At 38.0% G+C, this 18,217-nt stretch overlaps 1 protein-coding gene across 1 annotated transcript in view; it reads left to right on the top strand.

Moving 5' to 3' along the window:
* Grm7 (glutamate metabotropic receptor 7) overlaps window positions 1–18,217 on the top strand; it is an 846,624-nt gene that overhangs the window by 606,682 nt on the left and 221,725 nt on the right. Inside the window, 1 exon segment of the mRNA XM_038319039.1 lies at window positions 11,313–11,513. Coding sequence (XP_038174967.1) covers window positions 11,313–11,513 — 201 coding nt within the window.

Genomic DNA, 18,217 nt, shown 5'->3' with positions numbered 1-18,217 from the left:
AGAGATACACCAATGCAGTCTAACTTTGGAGCTCAATCCAGACCTCCTCACATTCCTTGCTTTATATGTGTATAATAAAAAGGCCTTGGATTGATTTTGATCCTTCAATTCTCCGTGTGTGGTCATCATAAATGTTTTTACTGAAGTAAATGTTTGTAAAATTAAATCTTTTTGTCATTTGTATTCCTCTTCAAAAGAGAATTGTGATCTCTTGAGGAAAAGAAGTATAAGTCAGCAACTACTTATTTATTTTTAAATTGTGCAAAATTCCAGCAAGCTCCTTATGAGCCTTACAGGATTGCCACAGGATATTCTACTCTGCAACATCTCCAACTCTTCAGCATCCACCTTCCTGCCTTATGTCCCTACCTTCCCCTTAGCTAGAATCTAGCACTTTTGTTAGAATAAGAATATAGACTAACTCTGTTTTTAAATGCCCTGCAACATTATTTTTCTTAATTAGAGTTATTTGTTGTTTTCAGTAGATTCAAGCATTAGTATTTAGAGTAATTATGTACCAATGCCATAAAAGACTTGAATCTCAATAAATATGTAATCAGTTATGGTCAATATTCCTATATGTATATAACACAAGGTTTAAAAGTGCTTCCAGGGCTGGGAAATTGACAAAGTGGATAAAGGACTTGCTATGAAAGTAAAAGAAATTGAAATTGCATCTGCAGAACCCACATAAAGCCAGACATATATTTCATATCTGTGATCAACACTCTTAATGTCAGATGGAAAGGAATTTTGTGAGAAGTTCTGAAAGATTTGGGGCCAGAGATCTTGGCAATACAACAATGAACATGAAACCACATTTCAAAATATAGTAGGCAAGAACCAACATTCAAGGTTTTTCACTGATTCAATACACGTGTATGGTACTTGTTATATACACAGGAATACACACACACACACACAGAGGGGGAGGGGGAGAGAGAGAGAAAGAGAGAGAGAGAGGGGGAGGGAGGGAGAGAGAGAGAGAGAGAGAGAGAGAGAGAGAGAGAGAGAGAGAGAGAGGAGAGAAAGAGAGAAAGAGAAAGAGAAAGAGAAAGAGAAAGAGAAAGAGAAAGAGAAAGAGAGAGAGAGAACTTTTAAATGTGCTGCCCAGACAAAAAATTAAAAAAAAAAAAACTTGGTTTCAGACAGTTCTTTGCAGAGCAAATAACTTCAACTAACATTTGAAACTAAAATAAAACTCACAGTTGTTTATTCCCTTAGAAACATATAGTGAGCTATCAAATTCATCAGTCATTGGTGACCACTGAGACTTTCTGGGACTTTTTGCTTAAAGGAGAAGACCAATGTCTCTGTTTGGTTCCCAGGCCTATCTTCATGTCTTCCTGTTATGTTCTCATCTAAACAGCATTACCTATACTGTAGATAGAACAGCGGGCTGTGTCCTGCCACCCAGCTAGCTTTACCCAAAATAATAACAAGGAAACTGCATTCTTTTAAACACTGCCTGGCCCATTAGTTTCAGCCTCTTATTGGCTAATTTTCCCTCTTGCATTAACCCATATTTAGTAATCTGTGTAGCACCATGAGGGGTGGCTTACCAGGAAGATTCTTAACCTGCGTCCATCTTGGAGAACAGAGCTATGGCGACTGCCTGGGACATCTGCCTCACTGCCTTCTTCCCAGCATTCTGTTCTGTTTACTCCACCTACCTAATTTTCTGTCCTGTTAAAGGGCCAAGGCAGTTTCTTTATTAACCAATGAAAGTAACACATAGACAGATGACCCACCTCCATCACTATACTAATGATATCAGTTCCATTTTCCTTATCTATTCCTTATAAATTTGAATATGCATCATCATGAAGGCCTATTATCTGAGAGAGGAATGCATTCCAGAGGACAAGCTAAGCAAGCCCTTCAAAGTCAAGTGTTCCACAGTAGATTAATCATTAAACATTCTGATGGTGATAAGCATGTGTCAATTTTTCCCATGTAAAGCAGCTAATTCTTATTCAACAGCAGGAAGTTAGGAGTGTGCATTTGATCAAAGTATATTATATGAATCTCTCAAAGAATTAATAAAATATACTTTTAAAATTTCTCTTCATCTGGACATTGGGAGCTCAGTCCAGTTCTCCAATGTGGGTCTCTGTCTCTATTTCCATCCAATGCCAGATGAAGGTTCTATGGTGATATGCAAGATATTCATCAGTGTAGCTATGGGATAAGGCCAGTTCAGGCACCCTCTCCTCTACTGCCCAAGGACCTAGCTGGGGACATCTCCTTGGACACCTGGAAACTCCTCTAGAGCCAAGTCTCTTGCCAACCCTAAAATGGCTCCCTTAATTAAGATATCTTCTTCCCTGTTCCTATATCTACCCTTCCTCCATCTCAACCATCCCATTCCCCAAGGTCTCCCCAATCCTCCCCTTCTCACTTCTCTCTCCCTATCTCCCCTTCCCCCCACCCCACTCCCACCCCTGTGCTCCCAAATTTTGCCCAGCAATCTTGTCTACTTCCAATATCCAGGAGGATAAATATATGTTTCTCTTTGTGTTCACCTTCTTATTTAGTTTCTCTAGGATCACAAATTATAGGCTCAATGTCTTTTGTTTATGGCTAGAATCCACTTATGAGTAAGTACATACCATATTCATCTTTTGGGTCTGGGTTATCTCACTCAGTAAATTGTTTTCTATTTTCATCCATTTGCATGCAAAATTCAAGATGTCATTTTTTTTTTTTTTTTACCACTGAGTAGAACTGCAAGGAAGTCAGGACCACGAGGGGTACATCCAACCATTGAGACAGTGTGACTAATCTAATGGGAGCTCACCAAGGCCAGCTGGACTGGAACTAAATGAGCATGTGATCAGACCAGACTCTCTGAATGTGGCTGACAATGAGGGCTGACTGAGAAGCCAATGATAATGGCACTGGGTTTTGATTATACTGCATGTACTGGCTTTTTGGGAGCCTAGTCTGTTTGGATGCACACCTTCCTAGACCTGGATTTAGGGGGGAGGGCCTTGGACTTCCCACAGGGCAGGTACACTGACTGCTCTTAGGACTAGAGAGGGAGGGGGAGGGTAAGTGGGGGAGTTGGAGGGAAATGGGAGGAGGGGAAGAGGTGGAAATTTTTAATAAATAAATAAATTTTTAAAAATGGAGTGTGCTCTTGAAAGTTAAATACTGGATTCTGGCTAGAAGTAACAAGCAGAATGTCAGGAGAGAAGGAAGGTTAGCTTCTTTGCATATTGACACCCAGTACATAATACTTCTAGATTCTCACTTTTTCTCAAACTAAGAGACTTCTTTGCAAACATGATGGTGAGTGTGAAGTAAAGAACATGAGAGATAGTATATAGGAACATTTCATTCAAGCAGTAAGATTGAAAGAACGAAGTGTTAAGGGAGAATTAATTGGAAAGGCTTTTTTTATAATTCTGTTGCAAGCTATGTTGTTGAAGATATTTAACACTGACTTGCAGCATGACTTTTATGTACTTAATGCTAGTCCTTTGGAGTGTTGTAAATTGGTATGTGGATAAAAGCAGCAATTGAAGAAACCTAGAAATACTGGATATCAAGCCTTATTAGGTGGTTAAACCATTAGTACACTGCATGGGATAAAATGTAGTCTTGGCTAATCCATTGCTCTGATGTACCTTTGTATACTTGCCCTGTATTCTGTTGCCATGGATATAATGCATTATTTCCTCAGGATTGCAAAATGACTATGGTAATTGTGATGATGGTGGGAGTCAGAACACTGTTGATACAACTGACAAATCTCTTCATCAAAATAAATCATTGCTTGTTGAATTTTGTAAGCAAACTCTCCCATCTCATTGGTTACACTTATAGCCCATGCCTCTTTCTACCTTGGTCCCTAGGAAAACATTAGGTCACTTTTGTGGGGGAAAGAGAGAATACATGGACAAACTTCTGTTTTCCCTCCCTGTAGGAGGGTCTTCTTTCTAGGTGTTGCTTTCATTGGTTAAATGAAGAGACTGCCTTGGCCTTTTGATAGGGCAGCATCTTAGACAGGTAGGGTAGACAGAACAGAATTCTGGGAGAAAGGAGGCAGAGGCAGAGAGTTGCCCGCCATGAAGCTGCCAGGTCAGATATGCTGAATCTTTCCCAGTTAGCCATGAGCTCGTGGTGAACAGATTAGAAATGGGTTGAATAAAGATGTGAGAGTTAGCAAATAAGAGGCTAGAACTAATGGGCCAGGCAGTATTTAAATGAATAAAATTTCCATGTGCTTATTTTGGGGGCTAAGGTAGCCAGGCGGATGGGTGCTGGGAACACAGCCTGAGCCTCATTTACTACACTTCCCTAAGACAGATCAGACAGAAAAGAACAAAACATCATTTACTTTCTGAGTCTTCAGTAGCATCCCTCAGATGAGAGATGGAAATCACTACTAACAGAAAGAAGGTCATGGGTTTTGACAGATATGAATCATCCCTGAATGTTTCAGGGGAATTCAACATTCCTTAACTCCCAGTGCTTGCCATCAAGATTGGAGCATAATCAGATACCATGCTGTAAAAGAGCCAGGAGTTAAAGTAAATACTTCATGAATAGCCAGAACTTCAAATTTAGCAAATATTTGTAGCTGCCTGTTGTGGCTTAAATCTGAAATGCCCCATCCCCATAGGATTCACTTCAAATTTATAGTGTCCAATTGATGATGCTATTTTGGTATTATCCTGGAAACTTTGCAAGATGGGGCCTAGCTAGAGGATGTAGGTTACCATAGACAGGTTCTTGGGAGTGTATTATCCCTGGTTGCTACCTGTCACTCTCTTCTTCTTCATGCTGATGTGACTAGCTGCTGTCTGCCACAGGCATCATGGGCCATGATGTATTGTTCACATACATGGGCCATACAGACTGAAACCTCTGAAGCTGCCAGTCAGCATTCCTCTTTTCTCCCTTAAATTGTCTTTCTCAGGCTACTTTGTCACAGTGATAAAATCAATTGCTTCAGTAGGAAAATAATACCTAACTGATATTTGTGGTTGTTGGTAAATAAACTCACCACATCTGTTTCCCTATAACAAGGCTACATTTTTCAAGTTCTGTTAGTCTGACAAATTCCATTCTGAAGTCTTCCCTGAGCCTCTAATATGTTAATATATCTGGTGACTCTTCCAGAAAGGCATAAAGTCTGAAATGTTTCTCCAGCAATAAAATATTTCATTACCAAAAACAGTTCTAGTCTTTTTGAAAGTGTTCTTTCTGGGATAAATGCCCGCATTAAAGCACACTAGAACCTGTTCCCCTGTATTATTGGGCTGAAGTCATTTCATAGTGTGAGTTTATAGCAGTCATAATACCTCCAATATTGCCTTTTTGAGTAGTATAAAAACAGAAAAAATTTGCAAAAGATCATGTTAGAAAATTAATATTAAAAACGAAGAGGCTTATAAAATAAGTTAGATGGTACTGTTATCACAGTAAACATGGCCTTAAAGCATTCAAATGATGCTACGATATAATTGCTGGACTTGCTCGAAAGTTCTTTTTACTTTGATTTCTGTTTAAAATTTTTGTAATAAAAAGTTGGAATCCAGTGAAATAGGTAAAATATTAATTTCATGTACATAGATAAAAGTCAATGAGATGCTACATGGAAAATGAAAGCAGTATATGAGGCAGCAAAACCAACTGAGACAGAACATAAGAACACTTAACCATTATCAGAGCAGAGCCAGAGTGATAACTCAGTAGGGAAAAGCACTGGCTGCTCTTCCAAAAGATCCAGGTTCAATTCCCACCACCCACAAGGTAGATCAGAAAAGTCTCACTTTAGTAAAATTTCAGTCCAAGGTAATCTTATTTTAAAACAATACACATTATGAAATTTAGTCACTGGTTGCTTGCCCTGTGCTATTTTTTCCATGAAATTAGGTCTTTGATAATAATGTTTATTTCAGAAATTAATAATAAAAAAGAAATATCAGGTTCAGGGGCACAAACCTGATATGCCAGTGTTTGGGGACAGAGTTTATAAGATTGCTCTAAGTTCAAGATCAGCCTGTTCATAGCAAATTTCTACCAGTCAAAGGGCAGAGATTTTCTTAGTTTGCTATTTGAATATGTTATCAAGCCTTAATAACTTGAACTTCACTCTTAGTATGTAAAAAGATTTGTTAAATAAACAGACTTTAAATTGGACGTAAATACAGTTACATGTGGAATTAGGGTGTATATTCAGAAGACACTAAAACCGGAGAAAACGTTGTGATGTGTTACAATATCCAGTGGTAATATTAGGACAGCCAGAGAGACAATAAGATTTTAATTGACTCTTCACATTGTTCTCCAGAATGGCTCTTCAAATGAAACAATTGTTTACATCTGAAAGACCAACATTACACAGATAGCGATCAGCATGGCAGCTCATGTCTACCTTGCCAGCCCTTGGGAAGCAGAGGCAGAAGGATCACAATTCCAGGCCTGCCTGGGTTGTGGAGTAGCACATTTTCTAAATCAATCATAATTAATTTGAATTTATTTATTTGCTTGATTGAACAGGTACTATATAGAAATGAGGATAAAATCTGATACTCTTGAAGTAAGAATATTTTTTAAAAAACTCTACTATATTTCAGTCTGAAAATGGTAGCACATGACTTTAATTGCAGCACTCAGAAGGCAGAGAAAAAAAACCAACTAATTATTTTTACATGTATGAGTGCATGCTTCCACATATGTTTGAGCAATGCATGGGTACTTGGTACCCATGGGGGTGAGAACAAGGTATCAGATCCTGTGGCCCTGGAGTTAACAGATGTTTGTGAGCCTCCATGACAACTGAATCTGAGTCCTGTGCAAGAGGACCAAGTGTTTCTAACCATCAAGGCATCTTTCCAGCCCAGAATGCCTGTTTAAGCATGATTTAGCAATCAAGAGTAATAAAGGAAAATAATTAGAAAAAAAATGAATGAATTTTTATCTGGAAAAAAGATAATTCAGAGAAAAATGCAAAATAAGGGAAATATTTGCAATTTATTCATCTGTATAATTAGTAAAGCTTTTAAAATAGAGAAGGAAATAAGGGGGTTTGTTTGTTTTTCTACAAATTGGCTAGATTGTGAACAACTGGCATTCTTTCACATTAAAAGATGTTAGAATTTCCGTATAAGAAAAATGCAAGTAATGGCCTAGGGAGATTACTCTGTGGATAAAGAGTTGTTATGCAAGTCTGAAGACCTGAGTTCAAATTTCCAGAATTCTTGTAAATATGTAAGCATGCCCATGCACATAACTGTAACCTGAGTTTGTGAGGCAGAGCCCAAAGATTCTCCATGGCTTGTTGGTTTCCAACATCGCTTCAAGTGAAGTGAGAGACCCTGTGTACAGGAACTAAAGCAGAAAGAGTAAGAGTCCAGACACCCTTTTCTGGTCTCTTTTTTTGCAACTATCCAGATGTGTGTTTATATGACACAAAAAGACACAAAGAAAATGAAAAAGAAAATAGCCACCAAAGGGATTGGCACTATTAGGAGGTGTGGCCTTGTTGGAGTAGGTGTGATCTTGTTGGAGGAAGTGTGTCACTGAGGAGGTAGGCTTTGAGGTCTCATAAATGCTCAAGATACATCCAGTGTCACCGTATGCTTCCTGTTGCCTATAAGATGTAGGACCTCAGTTACCTCTCCAGCAACATGTCTGCCTACACACAATCAACCATGTTCCACCTTTCTGATAACAGACTGAACTTCTGAAACTGTAAGCCACTGCCTCAATTAAATGTTTTCTTTCTAAGAGTTGTTGTGATCCTGGTGTCTCTTTATAATAATAGACATCCTAACTGAGACATTCAGACAATCTCATGTTTCAAAATATAACTCGAAAAACAAAAATTGGTCAAAAATAGCACATGCACGACCCCCCCCCACACACACACACCATGCTCTACATTACACTACGTGTTGTAAATAATTTGCTAGACATGTTGTTAGTACATTCTGAGGACATTAGATGCTTATTATACAATGGCATAAATTAATAATCATTGCATTGCACTGTTATTAAGAATGAGGAATTTCCTTGAAAGGGAAATTAGAGATAATTGTCAAGATTAAGTAAAATTCTTCCATTCACCTTGAAAATAGCACTGATTTTGTGATGATTTTATCTTAAAGTAAAACAAACCAAAAAACCTACTCTACATATCTACAGCTCCAGTGACAAACAGTGAGTGTGTTTCATCAACATGTGAATGAAGCTTCCTAATGTACTAAATTGTCGACCACAGGAGCTATCAATGTGTATTCATCAAAGTAAAAATACAAATTTGGATAAATATTCTAAATTTGGGATTTCTTTCATGGAGATTATAATTTGCATTATAATATTAAATGTTCTCTCTGGGCATAATGGCTCATATCTTTAATTCAAGCATTTAGGAGATTGAGGTAATAGATTACTATGAGTTTAAGACTACCCAGGACTATATAGATAATTCTAGGATAACTGGGGATACAGAATGAGAATCTTAGGTTCAAAAATAGTACATATAGAGAAAAAAAAAACACTCTGAGAAAGACCCTCAATAACAAACTTAAAACTTAACATAGCACATGTCATGAGTGAGTCCTGTGTGTATTTTAAGAAAGAATGGTAGAGTTTATAGAATTTATACTACTTCATTGTGACACAAATGTGCCCTAAGAGACAATGAGAAATGTTCATGTCAAGTAAAATGTAGTATGCAGATGCTTATTTTTCTTAGAAGGACAAGAGTCCTGATATCATGTACTTAGTGAGTTTATAATTTATCTATTTGGAGACAAGTGAATTGTCTCAGTGGGCAAAGGTATGTGCTTCACAGCCTAATGACCTAAGTTTGATTTCTACATCCTACCAAGAAAAATAGAATCAATTCTTCCAAGTTGTACTGACCTCTTCACAAAAAATATAAACACACACACACACACACACACACACACTCTTGAGAATACACACATACATACAAGTGAATATAATTTTAAACAATTAAAAATGATCTGTTTTATGATTTGTTCATCCTACTCCTTTTTAAGAGAGGGTCTCATCTGCCCCAGGTTGACCTTGATATCTTGAAATTCCTGCCTTCATATCCCAAGTTCTGGTATTACAGGAACCTGTCAATCATATCTAACCTGAATAATAATAAAAACACAAGTCATTGAGCATCTGTCAGATGTTCAGTGCTGTTCTTTGTCATGGAGATAGAGACGGTATAAATTACCATGGAGTCCTATGTTTAGAGCCTTACAATACACTGCCCCTATGGATATAATAGAAGATTGCAATGTTTAATTAGACTGACAAGCAAAATACAGTAACATTGTACTTACATCAAGAGAGACTTAAACTATTTTTCTATCAAAGGAAATCAAAGAATGCAAGCAAAACCAGATGGATTAACAATAGCCACATGTGTGGAAGAGATGGAATAAATTTCCTATGCCTGTTTCTCCTAATAATGTCAGAAGCTACACATAAAGACTCACCAGCATGGTTACATTAACATGAGCTCAGCAAGGACAAAGACAACAGACATGCCAAAATGAACAGGGAATGCCCATGAGGCCTAAATCCTACACAAAGACCTACAGGCAAGGAGGGCTGACTGAGAAGCCAAGGACAGTGGCACTGGGTTTTGATTCTACTGCATGTACTGGCTTTGTAGGAACCTAGTCTGTTTGGATTCTCACCTTCCTAGACTTGGATGGATGGGGGAGGAACTTGGACTTCCCATAAGGCAGGGAACCCTGACTGTTCCCTGGACTGGAGAGGAAAGGGAGGGAGGATGGAGAGAGGGGAAGGGAAATGGGAGGAGGGGAGGAGGTGAAAATTTGTAAAATTATATAATTTAATAAAAATTTTAAAAAAAGAACTACAGGCAAGCACTGACTGCTGTGCACAGGAGAAATAGTCTTCTCCAGGAAATGCACAGCAATTAGCTATCTAATACCAAATGGTCAGCCCTGAAAATATTTACAAGCAGCATTATATGACTGAGTATATTGTATTTATGAATATTTGCATATACATATACATATATGCATGTAACAACAATTAATAAAAAAGGAGGCCAAGATTTGGAAAGAGAACAAGGAGGGTATACAGGAGAGCTTCGAAAGTGGCAAGAGATGGGGGAAATGACATAACTGTATTATAATCTCCTAAATAAAATAAATTGTAAAAAGAATATTCTAAAAGAACACAAAGCACACACACACACACACACACACACACACACACAACAAGCAAGCAAACAAACAAACCTGGAGAAAAGGTAGAGAAAGGTCAATATGGTAATAACAAACATCATCTATGGTATGACATACTGAACCGTCGCCATTGCTTTCACATGAGGAGAATGAGGAGCTAGAATATACAACTCACAACATGAGGATGGAACTTAAAGAAGCAGAACAAAGCTGAGAGGTGTACATGCGAAAAGAATCCTTATCAGCCATGACTGGGCAGTTGGTGGCAGGCTGAAGAATGATCATCTACTGTGGACAGGAAAGAGGGTAACATCATATTCTGTGCTTAGTGGAGGACTGGAGAGAGATTATGGATTCTGAGTGTGTTGTCAGCTCTGCCATTTACAGAGACAAACATGGAGAATGAATCATTAAATAAAGACCTCTAGTCTCATATCCTGATGAAAGAGTTAGACATGATATATTCCAAATATTAATAGTATGTCCAAAATGCTTTGGATTGTCTGAGATAGAGATGGTAATACTGTAACATACACCACTTTTGTGTATGAGAAACAGGTGGGAGAAAAAAATAATAAAGATAATGAGATCATAGTTTCTGCTTTGAGTACACAATTCTCCAGTAATGAACATAGTAGACACAGGAACATACCAGGAATCCAAGTATGGGAAGGATAATGAGCTCAGGCTTGAAGGCCTTTGTGCTCCCATTTGATATGTTCCCATTGTCCCTTCCAGAGCAAACAAACTTTAAAGATTTTATTATAGACCCCTCACCTCCCTCCAAACTAAGATAGAGTCTATGAAGCCCTTTGTGTGGTGGGAAAATGTTGCTCCAGATTCCATACTGGCTCATGACAAAAGCCACCATAGTGTTCCTTTGAAGTCCTGCTTCTGAAGTATACTGCATAAGTCAAAACAGTCAATGCAATAGACTCTAAAGGAAAATTCCACAAATTAGAAAAAATGGGACATCATGACCACAGGTGGCTATGTGGATTGAACTGTTCGACTTCTCAAAGTCTTATTATCTTCATGCATGATCAAAAGCAGAAGGAAATGTGCACTCCCACTCAACACCGATCTGTCTGTGTTTCTTGTTTTAATGTGCAGGACAGGAGCGAATTGGAAAAGACTCCAATTATGAGCAGGAGGGAAAAGTTCAGTTTGTGATTGATGCTGTGTATGCCATGGCACATGCCCTTCATCACATGAATAAGGATCTGTGTGCTGATTACCGGGGAGTTTGCCCAGAGATGGAGCAAGCAGGGGGAAAGAAGCTGTTGAAGTATATCCGCAATGTTAACTTCAATGGTGAGTCTCGAAATGTCTGTACTGATGGAAATGCTGAGCAAATATCAACTCCTATTTCATACATTATAGAAGTTACATGATGGCTTTGTCATTGACTCAAGTGAGATCAAAACCTTGCTAATTATATACTTTTAAATGATAAAACAAGTGTGGGAATGGGTGAAAAAATGAAACAGAAAACAGAATCAATGACTACATACTAGAGGACTATGATATGTTCTTTTCTTGGAAACCAGGTCTTTCTCATGAAGCCATTTTTTTCTTTAGTGAGTGTAGGTGAGAGAGAGAGAGAGAGAGAGAGAGAGAGAGAGAGAGAGAGAGAGAGAGAGAGAGAGAGAGGAAGGAAAGGAAGGGGAAGAGACAGAAGATACATTGTCCCAAGATTATAAGGGAAGGGTTGTATGAGTTTACCCTTTAAACTTTAAAACCTCATGTGGTAAGCTATCTAAAACAGACTAGTAAACATAAATGGGGAAAAGTGAGGAAATAGTGCAGTAGACATGACAGGCAATAATAGTTTTCCTATAGTCTGAGTCAATTAAAACTCAATGTGCGAGTGGTAGAGCATTCAATATATCTTGTAACAAATAATTCTACCTCTCCCTATTTCATTAATTACCACTATAACAACAACAAACATATTAAGAAGCAAAAACTGTGTACATTTAACTTGGGGAAAGTACGCATGACAATTAAAGGCTAGAGACAAAATCATCATATTTAGGCATTTCACATATCTAGTGTCGTATATGGATTTCTGCTGCTGTGATAAAGCACCATGACAAAAGTCAATGTGGAGAGGAAAGGTTTTTTTAGATTATAATTCACAGAGCAGTCAATAATAGAAGGAAGTGAGGGCAGAAACTCTAGGCAGGTTCCTGGAAGTAGGAACTGAAGCAGAGACTATGTAAGAAATTGTTTATTTCCCTTGGCTTTCCAAGCATACTTTATTATAAAGCTCAGGAACACCAGCCCCTGGGTAGCACTACCCCCAATGTGCAGAATCATCCCGATCAAGCATTAGTAAAGACAATGCTTTCGAGGATTGCCTAAAGGCAATACAATGGACGAATTCTCTCAGTAAAAGTTCCTTTTTTGTATCTAACTCTACCTTGTATCAAGTTGACAAAAAAAATAAATAAATAAACCAGAACTGCTAGTAAATATGAATTTGGGGGTGTTCATAATTCTGATAGTATCTTTTGTGTGTAACATAACTGAGAAAATATTGAGTGTCTTGTCTATAAGGAGAAATAAGTCAGCACATTAAATTAATAGAAATTATTCATGATTAAAACTGCAGATACCAACATGAATTTGCGTTTGTATGCAGAGAGGTATCAAAATAGAACTGCATGAAGATATGTCTATATGCCTCATGCTGCTTATATCTGTCTACCTAGAGGTCAAAGATGGCATCTCAGAATAAACATGAATACCTAGAACCAGGATCGTATTAGGAATATCATTTTAGTCCAAAGGACCAAAATTCCTTGCAGAAATATATTATTTTTTCTGATTTGCTTTCTTCATTTTATGTAAGTAAATAAATGTGCAAAGAAAAGAAAACATCTGGCTCCCAGTTTGCAACTACCAAACAGCAGGGACCAATCTGTAATTCACATCTTTTTCCAGTCTGCTATGAAGAATTCAACCTTCCTTGTGCATAGTTAAGATTTTGACTTTTCTTTTTTTTATTAAACATAAATACACTTCTCTGGAGACTTTGGTAAGAAATTTCATTTATCACCAGGAGCTTTTCTTTAGACCTGTTGAGTACAGCTCAATAAATCTGACCTTCACATTGAGGAAAACATTGTTTTAGATAGTGATAATAGTGTCTGGAAAGTATGACCACAGCTTCTCCAAGTAGGTAACCTCTTGCTGCAAATGGGAGTGCAGTGGGAGCTAATTTATAAGTTTTTCCTCCTAGTTACCTTTTCCCGTACCACAAATACACACAGAGACCTGAGGGCAAATGCTTTCTAGTTGTCTGTGTGTTGACTAATTGATCTAAGCAGAAATATTTCCTAATGTTAACTTAAACAATTTGGGATATAAAACACTGAAATAATGACTATATAGTTAAATAAGTCTAACCAGGAATATGTTTATAGCTAGAGTTACTGATTCATAAGGAAAAAAATGGAAGTTAGGTGTATGTTGTAAAAGCACATCTCAAATATTTTTTCTTTCCTCTCTAGAGAGGTGAGATCCGGGTTCACTTTATCTGAATCTGTTTATGACTTGTTTGAAAGGATGTTATGGAATATCTAAACTATAAATTGAAGTTGAATACTGAGTGGGCTTCTTGACATATTTATACTACAAACAATAAATCTTACACTACCTTACTGAAAGAAAAACAAGGTACTAGATGATACCCTCACAAGTAAAGGCAAGCAGTCTGGCCACATTTAAAGCTAGGGTTTCCATGAGAGCCAGAATCAGGTTTATACATGTAGTTCCAATTGCCTTTATTGATGAGGTTGATCAAGAAACTGCTACTGTCACTGGCTTGTCCAAAATGTAGAATCCATGTTCTCATAGGCATCCAGCCGTATGGTATAGGATGGCCTGTTGCGCAGAAAAAGTAACAGAACATGACTCAGTACAGAAATTTGGGCTCAGCGTGGCATGAAAAGAAAGGAGAAGAGAAAAATTTGGGGGTAAATGCTTTGATGCAGAAAATATTTTTGTTATCTGGGCATCAGGATCCTCAGAGCATCTTTGTTCTGGATGAAAAGCAGTTTCAGTCACACACACTGACATCACTACAGACTTCAGACCAGGCTATATTCTCTCTGTTGCCGTCTGTTCTCTGCTACCTGCTAGATCACAGATCCTCCAGTGTTTGTTCTCTCTCTCTTTCTCTCTCTCCCCACCTCCATCCATCCCCTTTCCTTTCTCATACCCCACTGCAGTTCTAGCTCTAGATAGAGTTGATAAGAAAGCATGGTATGTTCTGTGCCTTGAAGCACCCACACACACACCAATACCTCGTAGATGTGGGCAAACTTTAGATAACCTTAACTCATAACTACTTTTATCTTTGCCTTTTTACTTTGTAACTACTGGAATGTAGGCTATGCTAAACTAGATCACATGGTTTGGAGCCCCACAAAAATAAAATATTCTTTAAGAGAAACTCCGTTTCTCCTATTGGAACAGAATGCTCTTTCCCTTCTTTCCCTTCAAGACCTTTATCATGTTCCCTGTGTTATGATGATCTGTCTCCTCACACTCCTAATATGCTATTATAAGATATACTCATAGTTGCCTATAGCTATGAGCCTGTAACTTTCCCATTAGAGTTCTGTGGGGGCTGGAAGATGCTTCAGCAGCTAAGAGTCCTTTCTGCTCTTTCAGAGAACCCCAGTTATGTTCCCAACACAAGGTTTCAATGGCTCTCAATTGCCTATAATTGCAGCTCCAGGATCTCCAGCAGAACCTGCACTCTCATAATGTAAACATTCTCCCTTTCCCTCTCTCCCTCCCTCCCTCCCTCCCTCCCTCCCTCCCTCCCTCCCTCCCTCCTTCTGTCCTTCCCTCTTGGTTTGTCTGTCTGTATGTCAAGCACACATCTTAAAAATAAAATAATATAAACTATATAATCCCATAGTTCTTGTAAAGGTTGTGAAGGGCAATTCTGGGTCAGTCCTCCTTTCTGTGATCAAGCTATTCATCTTGCCTGGTAACCCTAGTTCTTTTACTTAGTGTTTCTGCATTCTCGCCCTCAGAGTTACAGGATCTCTGCAGGCAATCACCTCCTCTTTGACATCTTTCTTCTCTGGACTTTTGTTTTATTGTTTTGTCTTCTCAAAATCCACTGGACATACTGCCGATTTTCCCTTTTAATAACTCCAGGGGTGGATCCCTTTAAAAGGGAGTGTAATAAGTGAAAAAGCACCCTGGGAATAATAAGCCCATTTCATTAAAAAATGTATTCAGAAGGTCAAAGTTACACAATACACTATTAGAAATCATCATTTACATAGAGCATTCATCTTTTCTGCTCTAATTTTTAACATGAACTTTAATAAGAATGGAAAAGGCATGGCAAGAATCATTTCCCTCACATGATTTTGAGAAGGGAGAAAGATAAGGCCATGTGTCTTGTTCTGATGAAGACTGAGCAGATGAACATGAGATTATTTGGAGCTCTGGGCCTCAGACCTACTTTCCCTCTCCTCTCAAAAAGTATGAAAGGGTCTAGCCATGCAATTTAATGAATAGAAAATGCAGTATTCAGAGCAAAACACAATATAAGTCTGAGAACACCTTGTGAGAGAAAAGACTGGGCATCTGGATAGCTATGTCTTGCTGCACAGTGACAGTATCCTCATTTCTTGCTAATGACATGCAACATCACATTTCACCTCTTGTTCTTACATACCTAGGATATTTGCTGAAAGCAGGACACCATTGTTGAAAATTCTCTGTCATATCAGCTGTCATTTGTTGCTTCTATTTGTTTTTTCTTCTCATTATAGGAAACTTTATGTAACATTAGTAAAAGGGGAAAGACTATGAATTAGAGAGAGAGCATGTTGGTGTTCAGGGCAGGAGCTAAAGAGAGGAAAGGGAAATGGAAATGATATGATTGTATTATAATTAATTATAATTTCAAAGAATAATTTTTAAAAGAATTGTGGTGAAATTTTTTTTAATCATCTCTGGTGATTATATCTTGGCAATGCATAGAAGCAAACTGAAATGGTTCCTTTGCCCACAAACGATTTAACCGTTGACTCAAATTGGTGGCATCAAAGCGGTATCCACAGACTGCTAGTGCCCGCTCCCACTGTGGACTCTACCCTGATGCTTGGTAAATGGAAAAATGTTTCTAGAAATGGGGAAATTTCATTGGATCCCAGAAGAGCACTATGCGTCACTAAAAAGCTTCAGTTTGGTTAACTGGAATTCTACGTTATTTCCAGTCTTGAGATAATAAGGAAATAAGCTAACAAAATAAAAACTATTCAAAATAATTAAAGGACTGGGGAGATGGCTCAACAGTTAAGAGTGTTTACTGCTCTTGCAGGGGAGCGAGTTCAGTTTTTAGCACCAACACTGGGTATCTCACAACTGCCTCAAACTTCAGCTCCTGGGGATCCAATCCCCTCATTGGTTTCGACATATACCTGTACACATGTGGCATATAGTCACACAAGCACACACATGCACAAATTTCATCTTAAAAAGCATTACTATGAGGTGACTGTTACTTGAGGGCACAGGCAAGAGTGCATAGAGTGTTAGGTTAGTGCATTCAGTGCTCACTGTAACCCTATGGAAAGGTAGCCCTAGTGACAGTTGACTGGAATCAAATAATTTCCTAAAGTCATAAAGATACTGAGACATCAACCTGTAATATAAATCTCTCCTAAAGATTCAAAAACCAATTACTAAGTATTATTTTGCTTTAATTATATGAGTTAGCTGATTGCAATATCTGGGTCACTGATAAGAGACCATTCCTACCTGAACTTAAGAGTTTCTTGAATGCTTTGAATTCCTTCCTGATCATCCCACCACCTCTAAATATAACCACAAGGTAATGTCTTAAACAATACACATGTGCCTTACTTACAGCACGTGTTGCTGTGATAATTACCATGTCCATAAAACAAATTAGAGGGAGAAAGATTTATTTCATATTATAGGTCACAGAACATCAAAGAAGGACTCCAGAGCAAGGGCTCAAGACAGGAATCCAGAGGCAGGTATTCAAGCAGAGGCTACTACCTTAGGAGTACTACTTAATGGCTTGCTTTCTGGCTCACATTCAGCTCTCTCTGTCACATCATAAAGACCATTACAGAACAGACATATTGGGATCATTATTTACCCCCATCACAAGCTCTGATTTCCCTGTCTGATAGTCAGGCCTATCATAAAATCTGTAATTAGGAACTATAGGAAGGTATGTACGATGATGTATCATTCAGCAATATGACACACTTCATAATGACTCCTATAATCCAATATGCAATCTCTCTTTTGAGATATGTGTTTTTTCTTGGTGTCATGTGCTCATTCATCCAATCAGTTTCCTCCAGCATTCACAGCGTTTTTATTCACATTGAGCAATGGTTTCTTACTGAACCTGGAGTTAGGCTGGCAGCCAGAAAGCCGCAGTAACCTTCTGTCTCTAGCTCCAACAGCACAGTTGTCAGAGACAGCAGACCATTATACACTTTTACAAGCTCGCTTGCATGTGTGCACAAAGGTACAACCATGAAACATCTATCTAATCGAACAAATTAGCATTCCAGCTCTTATACTAGGGAAGGAGACATGCTGGGGATTTGAACTCATGTCCTCCAGCTTGCTCAGCAAATTCTCACCTGCTGAAATATCTCACCTCTTCATCCAAAGTGTACATTTTAAGAAGTCCTAACTAAATAAAGGCATGGAAAAAAGTAAAGTCTATGGAGTGTCTTCTAAGAACACTACTGGGCATTGCCTACTTGCTCTCCATGAGTTAGAAATAATCAACACAAGAAATATTTTAAATTCAACCAGTGCAGAAATGATCATTTAAGTGAGTTATTTTGCTATCTGTAATCATGTGTCAATTTTAGGAATTACTATTTTTGAATGTATTCTTTATTAACTACAATTTAGTATTAAGTGCAAACCAAAATAGCCATTGCCATCAGCAGCATTACAATCACAGTTAGCAACATGTTGTTTTAAAA

This window comes from Arvicola amphibius, chromosome 2 (genome assembly GCF_903992535.2).
Source record: "Arvicola amphibius chromosome 2, mArvAmp1.2, whole genome shotgun sequence".
Lineage (NCBI taxonomy): Eukaryota > Metazoa > Chordata > Mammalia > Rodentia > Cricetidae > Arvicola > Arvicola amphibius.
Note: the sequence above shows the minus strand (reverse complement) of the source record. Positions and strands in the feature narration are given on the sequence as shown.